This window comes from Myotis lucifugus, unplaced genomic scaffold (assembly GCF_000147115.1).
Source record: "Myotis lucifugus unplaced genomic scaffold, Myoluc2.0 scaffold_3389, whole genome shotgun sequence".
Classification (NCBI taxonomy): Eukaryota; Metazoa; Chordata; class Mammalia; order Chiroptera; family Vespertilionidae; genus Myotis; species Myotis lucifugus.
This window is the reverse complement of record NW_005874437.1, coordinates 223-10,179: the sequence shown is the minus strand read 5'-3', so window position 1 is coordinate 10,179 and position 9,957 is coordinate 223. Positions and strand designations below refer to the sequence as shown.

General features: G+C 65.3%; 1 gene segment (V, D, J or C); it reads right to left on the bottom strand.

Moving 5' to 3' along the window:
- Positions 1-5,011: 5,011 nt before the first annotated feature.
- On the bottom strand, positions 5,012-9,465 carry LOC102441931. The segment is given in 6 exon segments: positions 5,012-5,161; positions 5,522-5,641; positions 7,932-8,257; positions 8,333-8,653; positions 8,739-9,098; positions 9,168-9,465. Coding segments are annotated over 6 exon segments (1,575 nt in total).
- Positions 9,466-9,957: the final 492 nt, after the last annotated feature.

The following is a 9,957-nucleotide window of genomic DNA, read 5'->3' as shown; positions in this document are numbered from 1 at the left end:
AGCTCAGCCCAGCCCAGCTCAGCTAGCTCCGCCCAGTTCAGCCCAACCCAGCCCAGCCCAGTTCACTCAGCCCAGCTCAGCACAGCTCAGCCCAGTTCACTCAGCCCAGCTCAGCACAGCTCAGTCCAGCCCAGTTCAGCCCAGCTCAGTCCAGCTCAGCCAAGTTCAGCCCAACCCAGCCCAGCCCAGTTCACTCAGCCCAGCTCAGCCCAGCTCAGTCCAGCCCAGTCCAGCTCAGCTCAGCTCAGCTCAGCTCAGCCCAGCTCAGCCCAGCTCAGTCCAGCCCAGTCCAGCTCAGCTCAGCTCAGCTCAGCTCAGCCCAGCCCAGCTCAGCCCAGCCCAGTTCAGCTCAGCCCACCCCAGCCCAGCCCAGGCCACAGTATCCCAGCTCATCCCTGTCCGGGTAGAGCATCCTGCCCTGGGTCCTCTTGGCTCTCAGTCCTGTTTGCTTTTTCTCTCTCCTCTGTCTTGGTGTTTGCTTTCCGAATCCCTGGTCCCAGGACGGCTCAGAGTGCCTGATGAGGAGGAGATGGGGCAGCATCCAGGACCCACCTGCTCGAGGCTGCTGGAGGGTCTGAGGCCGAGAGCCCCAGGCCCCCGGCCAGCTGCCCTGCCCGAGGCTGTGTGGCGCAGAGACCCCTGCCCCTGCCGGCTCCCGCTCGCTCTGGGAAGGCTGATACTGAGGGGCAGCCTGGGGAGGGGCTTCAGACCGTGTCATCACCCTAGATGGGGTCACTCGCCACTTCCTGTCCCACCAGTCTCGGCTGCCCGTCTGCACGTCATGTCTGGTCTGTGGTCTGGCTGTGGCAAGGCCAGGTGTGTGTGGCCTGGGCTGTGACCCTCAGGAGCCTGGTCTGGCGGTGGGTCCTGGCTCCGGTGGCTGCTCATGGGGCTGGGCCGGGGGCCGAGCTGCAGGGACGCAGAGGCCGAGGCAGTGCAGTGGGAGCCGAGGGACAGGCGAAGGTGGCTCCAGGCTGTGAGGGCCGCGGGGCAGGGGTCCCGGGCACAGGGCTGGCCCGAAGTGACCCCCGGTGAGCAGGCCACAGGGTGGGCAAGAAGACTGTGAGCATCTGGGGCCCAGCCTGAAGCCAGGGTGGGCATGAGGCCACCCCTGCAGGTTGGGGCAGCACGTGCTGCCTCAGCCCACATCTGCCCATTTTCCCATCCAGGGCTTTCCCACAGGCCCCATGGGCCCCACCGGTGACCCCCACTCCCAGGAGGTGGCCCAGCCTGGACACACAAGGGCAGCTGGGCCTGGCTGGCGCCTGTGTTTACCCGTCAGTCATTACTTCACATGCAGAAGGTGCTGACTGTCCCCTCCAGACAGCGCACCTGCTGGTCAGTGACACTGGCCCCAGGGAGGTCAGCTCCTCACAGGGGTCAGAGGCCCAGGGCAGGCGGAGCCGGAGGCAGAGGGTGGACAGAGGCGGAGAGCCTGGGGCACCTCAGAGCCTCTGGGTGTTCCTAGGACCCCAGGACTCCAGGGTGCCAGGCCGCCTGGGTTTTGTCCCAAAGCCGCCGCCTGCACAGCCTCCGGCACCAGCGCTGTCTGCATGGGGATGAGTGTCCAGCAGCTCCGCCTTCTTTCTTTTGTTGTTGATCCTCACCCCAGGATATTTTTCCGTTGATTTTTAGGGAGAGTGGAAGAGAGAGGGAGAGACAGAGAGAAATACATCAATTGGTTGCCTCCTGCATGAGCCCCGACCAGGGAAAAGCCTGCAACTGAGGTACGTGCCTTTGACCGGAATCGAACCTGGGACCCTTTGGCCCACAGGCTGACACTCTATCCACTGAGCAAAACCAGCGAGAGCCGGCTCGGCCTTCCTGCCTGCCCGGGAACCCCCAGGCCCTGTGCTCTCCATGAGGTCCAAAGCCCGGCCCCAGGGAGCAGTGGCACCAGCAAGGGATGCGTGACGGGGCCTCATGGCTGGCACAGTGCCTGGCATGGACGAAACCAAGGAGGGCAGTGGGGGCACTGGGGGGACTCGGCCAGGCTCACACAGGGATGGTACGCCCCAGTGTGGGTGTAGACGGGCTTGTGATTTGGGGCAGAAGAGGAGGCGTCCATTGGGGCCTTGAGACAGGACCTTGACTCATGATGACCGGCGGCGGCGGCAGCTGGCAGAGGCCCGAGTGGGAGTGTCAGGCTGCTCGAGGGGCCCGCTGGGAGGGGAGAGCTGGGGACGGGTCCTCCCCGGGCTTCTTCGTAAGGAGGGGGGCCTCTGCATGGCCAAGCCTTGCCGGCTTGTGGGGCGTCCATGACAAAGGACCACAGGTTAAGTGGCTTCAAACAACAGAAATTAATTCTCAGTCTGGAGGCAAGACGCCCATCAAAATGTGGACGGGGCGGCGCGCCCTCCGGAGGCCCACTCCCAGCCTCTGGGCTCCGCGCGTCCCTCGGCCGGTGGACACAGCGCCCTATCTCCTCAGTGTCCGAATCTCCTCTTCTCTCCCGTGACGGCGCTCGCCAGCCAGCGGACTGGGGGCCACGGGAGGCTCTCATCTTAAGACCCTCAACTTTAGTCACGTCTGCAAGGACCCTTTTTCCAAATGAGGTTCCAGGCACAGGTTCCAGGGGGATGTGGACCCAGCTTTGGGGTTACCCTTCAGGCCACTGTGGAGGTTAATAGAGGGAGGGAGTGGAGAGAGGGGCCCGGGAGGCAGCCTCTTGCTGCTGGGAGGCGGGTGGCAGGTTCCACGGCCCAGGGGTGGTCCTGTCCCCTCCCTGCCCTGCCGTGCTCAGGCCTCAGGGGTTGGCCCCCAGGTGGGGTGGCCTGCAGGTGGGATGACCCGCACGCCTCCCCCGTGGGCTTGGCAGAGACAAAGTTCAACGTGTATGAGCCGAGCCCTTGTCTTTGTTCTGGGGTCTGTGGGGTGTCTCATGGTCTGGGGTGCAAGTCAGAGAGCAAGGACGATGAGCTGGGCTGGGGGCTCCCAGGGCAGGAGACCAGGAGGGCACCAGGCTCTGCTGGACAGGCCTGTGTAGTGGGCGGGGAGACCTTGCTCCCGGCGGCTGTGTGTGCATCTGTGTGTGAGAGTGTATGTCCCCAAGTGTGTGACAGCGTGTGTCCCCGAGTGTGTCAATGAGTGTGTGTCCCCAAGTGTGTGACAGCGTGTGTCCCCGAGTGTGTCAGTGAGTGTGTGTCCCCGAGTGTGTGACAGCATGTGTCCCTGAGTGTGTCAGTGAGTGTGTGTCCCCGAGTGTGTGTGTGTCTGAGTGCACAGCAGGGCGGGCCGCAGCCTGAAGGCCCCTGCCCTCAGTGCCCTGTGCCCCGGTGCCCTATTTGGCGTGCCCCCAGTGTCTCTGGACAGGCCCCAGAGTTGCCCGGTCGTGGCCTCTCTACTCCAATGGGGTCGGGTGCCCAGGTCTGAGCCTGGCAGGCTGTGCGCTGGCGTTTCTATCCTCGTCCACATCGGCTGTGTGATGTGGGCCCCCCCAACCCCCCCTCACGGAGCAGGCTCTCTGAAGGGCCATCGGGGGGCTGAAGTCTTCCGTCCAGGGGGCCTGGGCGTTTGGATGTTGGCAACACAACCCCTGGGCCTGCAGAGTGGCCTTAACACTGTCCACACCGCAGATGGGGTGAGACCCTGAGCAGACTCCCCCCACTCCTACCCTCACCCCACCCCCTTCCTCCTATGGTACCTTTTCTAGTTACTGAACATGCTCTTCCTGTTATTGGCCACTTGGTTTTTTCTTGCTGTGAAGGACACACTGCTCACTGTCCTCTTTATTGGCTCCCGAGCGCTCTTTGTATGTGAGAGAACCCTGCTCTTCATCACGTGTGTTCACGCGTTCTCCTCCCATTTCCAGCGGCTGCACAGAGACCCTCAGGGGCAGGTCCCCCAACCAGGGCAGCTGCCTCTTTACCTGGGGAAGCATGGCCTGGTGCCCCCACTGCCCTTGGCCCTCTGGCCATCTCTTGGGCTCACCTGGTTCCTTTTCCAGCAGGATGGCGGCCAGCCCCACACAGCCCACCCAGCCACCCAGACTGGCCCGGGGAGAACGGGGGCCAAGGACGCCCGTGTGTGTGCTCAGCGGGCGGGTGGCTGGGGCGGTGACTGGGAGAGGCTGATCCTGGCCCCGCCTGGGGATTGGAAGCTGTGTCCCTGTGGCTGGTACTGAACACAGGAGTCGGGGTGCTGGCTTCGTGTCAGTGTGGGAAGGGGCAGCGAGTCTGGGCCGCAGACCAGCAAGCAGGTGTGATGGGGGCCAGGCCAGGTGTTTCTGGGGGCGTCAAAGGGCCCCTTGCAGCCCCAGAAGTGCCCTGTGCCCCTCGTCTGACCACCCCCATGGGACCACAGGCACCACCCCCAAAGCACACCCAGGGGACCTGGAATTTGTAAAAAGGGAACTTTACTAAGAAACCCAAAGGGAAGGAAACCGAACTGCCAAACTGGAGTGGGAGGTGGGACAAGGCTGTGGTGGGTGGGGTTGGGGCTGCTGGATGGTGTGGCCACTGTGTGGACCCCGTGGGACCCCTTCTCTGCCTGTGGGACCCCTTTTCCCACCAGTGAGGCCCTGCCCACAGCCCCACACAGTCTCGGAGCCTCTCCCAGAAGGGCTTCTCTGCCTCCACATCTGGCAGGGATAGGGGTGGGGTGGCAGCAGGAGGGTGAGCAGAGGGCCCAGGGCCCCAGGGCCAGAGCCCTCAGACCGGGAGGAAGGCCAGGGAGTGAGACCTGGGGCTGGACGTGGCTCTGGGTCCTCGGCTTGGCTCCGGACTCTGGGCGGTGGGCCAGGCCATGGCTCCAGGCCTCACTGTGGTCCAGGAGTTGTCCAGTAAGAATTGGAGCAGCCCCGACCTCAGGGGCTGGGGTCAAGCAGCCCTGGCCACTCTGGGGGAGGGCAGATGGGGTGGACCGGGCCTGTGATTGGTGGCCCCCTGGTTGCCAGAGCCTTGGGCCTGAGCTGGAACCTTCCGGATGTCCATGTCCGTGAGCTGTGGTTGGATCCCGGACCCTGGCCCCTTTGGAGGTGCGTCAGCTCCCATCAGCCTGGGGCAGAGCAGCCTCAAGGACGCTCAGGCCGGGGGAGGAAGGCAGCGAGGCCAGAGCTGCTGCTCCGCACCCAGGCCGCCGGCCGTGCGATGTCCTTGATGTTCTCATAATCGTGGGTGGCCTGGGGCGGCCCCGGCAGGACGGCGCCCAAGACCCACTTCACCTGCGAGGAGGGAGTGTGTGAGGGCCTCCGCCCCGTCTCAGTCTATTTTGTTGTTGTTGTTGTTAATCCTCAGCCGAGGATTTTTTCCCATTGATTGTTAGGGAGAGTAGAAGGGAAGGGGAGAGACAGAGAGAAACATCGATGTGAGTCACATCGATTGGCTGTCTTCCGCAGGCGCCCCCACCAGGGCCGGGGAACTTGCAAGCAAGGTACATGCCCTTGACCAAAATCGAACCCGGGACCCTTTGGTCCACAGGCCGACGCTCTATCCACTGAGAAACACTGGCCAGGGCTCTCTGTCCATCTTGCTGAGTCTCCCACCCCCACCCGCTCGGCCCTGGAATGGGGGCAGGGTCCCACCTTGAAGAGGGTGACGGAGGCGCCATAGCTCACACTAAGCAGGAAGAGCGCGATGAAGATGAAGAGGCTGCTCCACAGTCCGTCCAGCTCCTCACCCTCGGCCGCCCCCACACACAGGTCCTGCAGGTCCAGCTCTGCGGGTGCAGGTCAGTCAGCCCCCAACCTCGGTGTGGGGGTCAGTGAGCCCCCCAGCCTGGGTGTGGGGGTCGGTCAGCCCCCAGCCTGGGTGTGGGGGTCGGTCAGCCCCCAGCCTGGGTGTGGGGGGTCGGTCAGCCCCCAGCCTGGGTGTGGGGGGTCAGTCAGCCCCCAGCCTGGGTGTGGGGGGTCGGTCAGCCCCCAGCCTGGGCGTGGGGGGTCAGCCAGCCCCCAGCCTGGGTGTGGGGGGTCAGTCAGCCCCCAGCCTGGGTGTGGGGGGTCAGTCAGCCCCCAGCCTCAGTGTGGGCAGCACAGAGCCCTGCAGCCTGGTCCCTGATGCCTGGGGCTCAGGCAGTCCCTGTCCAGTCCAGTGACCTCTTCCCAGGGCAGCTGGCCCACCTGGAGGGCTGGGGTCTGAGACTCTGCCTGGCCTGGCCCAGGGTGGCTGGTGGGAGGGCTGCAGCCCGCTGTCTTCTGCCCCTACTCCAGTGGCTCCTTTTCTCTCCCTCCATCCCTCAGGCTGCTATCCGGACCCCTGGTCTCCCTAGCCAGGCCTGTGGCCCTCACCGCAGCTCCGGCTCTGCCCAGCTCCTACCCGGGAGGATGGCGCCCACCCAGCCCCGTGCTCACTCAGCTTCTCGCTTGTGGCCCGGAGACCCCTCTAAACTGTGCACAGCCTGCTGCCCTGAGCCTTCAGGGGGATCTGAGCCCCACAGCCTGGGCCATCGCTCCAAGGGGCCTGGCCATGTGGGGCCCGAGCTGCCCCTGGCCCTGTGCTGGTCCCGCCGCTGTCCCTCGGCCTCCTGTTTCGAGGACTGAGGTGTGCCCGCGTACAGGCGCCAGCTCTCGGGCAGCGCACCAGCCGGTCCCTCTGGGCGGTGCCCTCAGAGTGTGGGCTGGCGTTCCCCACTTCCCATGAGAAATGCTCACGAATGCTGGTGTGTGTGTGCGCGCGTGCATGTGTGTGCATGTGCACATGTGTGTGCGCATGCGTGTGCGCGTGTGTGCACAGGATGGATTGGGGGTCTACGCTGTTGGATGTGCACACGAGCTTGGAGTGGAGGAGGGCTTGGTCCCTGACTCTGATCCCTGCAGCCTCCAGGCCCCAGACACAGGGCCAGCAGCCTGCTCTGGGGTGTGTGTGTGTCCATGTGTGTCAGTGCAACCATGTGTGTGTCCACATGTGTCTCTCTCTGTGTTAGTATGTCAGTGTGTGTCTTTGCATTGTGTCTATGTGTATCTGTGTGTAGCTGTCTGTCCGTGTGTGTGTGTGTCCATCTATGTGTGTCTCTGTGTGTGTGCCCTGTGCATCAGTGTGTGTGTCTGTTCCATGTATGTGTCTGTCCGCTGTGGACGCAGCTGGAAGGGAGGGTTTGGGGGGAGGCCTGCTGGGCTCCCAGCCAGAGAGGGGGGGGTCTTCTCCATGCCCGTGTTGGGTCCTGTGGCCCAGGCATGATGGGGAGCAAGGATTCGGGGTGGCCTGGGTAAGAGGTAGACCAAGGGAGGCCGCCTAGGAGGGCATGGGCGACACGTTTGCCCACACGGGGCACAGAGGTTGGCAGTGGGTGGCGCTGTTGGGCAGAGCGTGTGGGGGCAGGGCCGGCATGGCAGGCGTGACTGCGTGTGAGGCCCATGGGGGCATGCTTGTGAGCTTGTGAGGGCCGGCCTGTCCCGGGACAGCCTGGGTGGAGTGAGGTGAGGGTCAGGGTGGGTGGGCTTGGGGTTGGGACCTGTCCTGCCCATGTTTCTGGGGACGCCAGCTGTGGGGCTGACGGGGGCTGTCGGGCTCCCTGCGTGTGGGCGCCTGTGTGGGCATCGCACTCAGCCCGTCTCTCCACCCAGAAGGGTCTGTGTGTGCAGCTGCACCTGGGGAGCTTGTCTGTGTCCAGAGGGGCCAGCAGGAGCCTGGGGTGGAGACCAAGGCCTCCAGGGCCTCCGGAGAGGCAGGGGCTGTGGGCTGAGCTGGGGTCCCCATGGTCCTCCCCTGGGTCCACCCTCTGGTTCCCAGGGCTCCTTGGAGTGGGCAGGATGCATGGGGGCTTGGCAGGAGGATGGTGGACAGAGCCCGGCTCAGCCCCGCCCAACCCTCCTGTCCCCTCTCGGATGTCCTTTCCTCTTTGCCAGACACCCCAGACTCCCAGTCCTACCCCCCAAGAACCAGTGCACCCAGGCTCTGAGCAGGCACTGAGTTTATTGACAGCAGGAGCAGGGGCGGCAGGCCCTCCCTCCGTCCCAGCGGGAGCCTGGAGGGGGCGGGAGGCAGGGCCTTAATTACCAGGGTCTTTGGACACTGATTGCTCGAGGGTCTGTGAGTCGGGCAGAGCTCGTGGGTCTCTCGGCAGGTGAATCTGCTCCTCTTCTTCCAGTCGGCCTGGGGGACCTTCAGGCGGCTGAAGACGAAGAAGGCAGGGCTGGCGCCCCGGTCCCTGAGGGGCTGCGTGGTGGCGTACTGGTCGCTGGGGATCAGGGCGCCGTCCCGCAGCCACTGCACCGAGATGTCCGCGGGGAAGAAGTTCTGGACCAGGCAGGTGAGGGTGACCTGGGCCCCCTGCTCCTTCTCAGGCGGCGGGAACATGAAGACCTCGGGGGCAGCGCGCTTGCCTGTGGATGGGCATGGGGTCAGCCAGCTCTGGCTCCAGGGAGGCCTGCCCGCCTCCCCTCGGCCCAGCCGCTCACCGGGGGCCTTGGCGATGGTGCGCACGATGGCCTGGGGCAGGTCTGGGTGGGTCAGCTTGCACTTGTAGGTCTCGCCCTCGATCCAGTTGCCGGCGTCCACGGGCAGGGTAGACGTGACGGAGTAGGTCATGTTGAAGTGGCGCTTGCTGCTCTGGGTGGCCTTGGTCAGGAGGCCCCCGCCCTCCCGGGACCACTGCAGGTTCACGCCCTCCAGGCTGGCCAGGTCCACCGCCAGGCAGGACACCTTGGGCGACTTGTGGACGTACAGGTCCAGGGGGCTGGGCGGGATCAGGTAGAGGCTCACGCCGCGGGGCTCGGACTCTGGAGGGTGCAGAGGGGCTGTGTGAGGCTGTGCCCGGCCCCTGCTGGCCCTCAGAGGCGGGTGTGGGTGCGGGGAGGGCTGTACCTGGGCAGGTGCGGGCTTGGGCCTTAACGGTGCAGCCGTGCAGGCTGACCTGGCAGGCGTAGGTTCTCAGGGACACCCACTCCCCCTGGCTGATGTTGAGCCGGCTGGAGGTGGAGGCCAGCGCGCCCTCCTGCCGAGGCGGGTCGGTGGTCGGGGACAGGTTCTCGCTCCTCTGATCGTCCACCAGCCAGGTGACCTCGAGGTCGCCCGGGGTGAAGTCGGTGATGAGGCACAGCAGCTGGATGGTGGTGTGGGTGTCGCCGCTGGGGTCGCAGGACGTGTGGTAGAGCCTCACCGTGGGCTGGGTGACGTTCGCGGCGCACCCTAAGGACAGAGGCGGCGGGCCCCACGGAGGCCTCTCTGAGCCTCTGAGCCCCCCTCCGCTGCCCTCCTGCCTGGCCTGCTCCTCGCCCGCTGGCCTCGGCCTACCTATGGTCTTGCTGACGATTGTGGACCCGGCGTGACTCACGTTGCAGGTGAATTTCTGTTTGGCCCATTGGCTAGAGGCGGTCACCAGGCTGCTGGTGGTGTAGCGGCTGGAGTTCAAGTTGAAGATGGCGGGGAGGGTCACGACGCTCGTATTCAGGGATCCTGTGTCCCAGGTCAAGGTCACGGTCACGGGCTCTGGGATGTAGTCCTTGACCAGGCAGCCCAGCATCACGGAGGCGGGCCCCCCGGCAGTGCCTCTGGAGCAGGGGGCCAAGGGGAAGACGTCTGGGTGCCGCATGGAGACTGAGGGATGGAACGGGGCCCTGTCAGCGCTGGCACCTTGGTCTTGGGCAGCCTCTCCCAGGGAGTCTGGGAGGGCGCATGGGCCCTCCTTCCAGCCTGGGACACGGAGCAGCCCAGGCTCATTTGGGGCTCATCCCCGGTTCCTCCCAGAAGCCTGTGCCGCCCGAAGCTGCTGCTGCCCCCGCCCCTCGTCGGACCCCTCAGCCCTGAGGGCAGCACATGCCACCCGCCCACGGGGGAGCTCTCTGCTCCTCAAGCAGCAGAGGCTCAGAGCCATCGCGCCCCGCCCCCCCGACTGCGGAGGAGGAACCCCGAGCCCCCCAGGGATCAGCAAGATGTTTCCTCTGCCCCCACCCTCAGCCCCCCCTATCAAGGCCCTGGGGTCCAGAGGACCCCAACCCATAGGAATCACGAGTGTGGCCCATCCCACCCCCACCTCCTGCTCACTGGGCTGGACGCTCTGCAGCTGAGTGTGCCCCTTCACCCC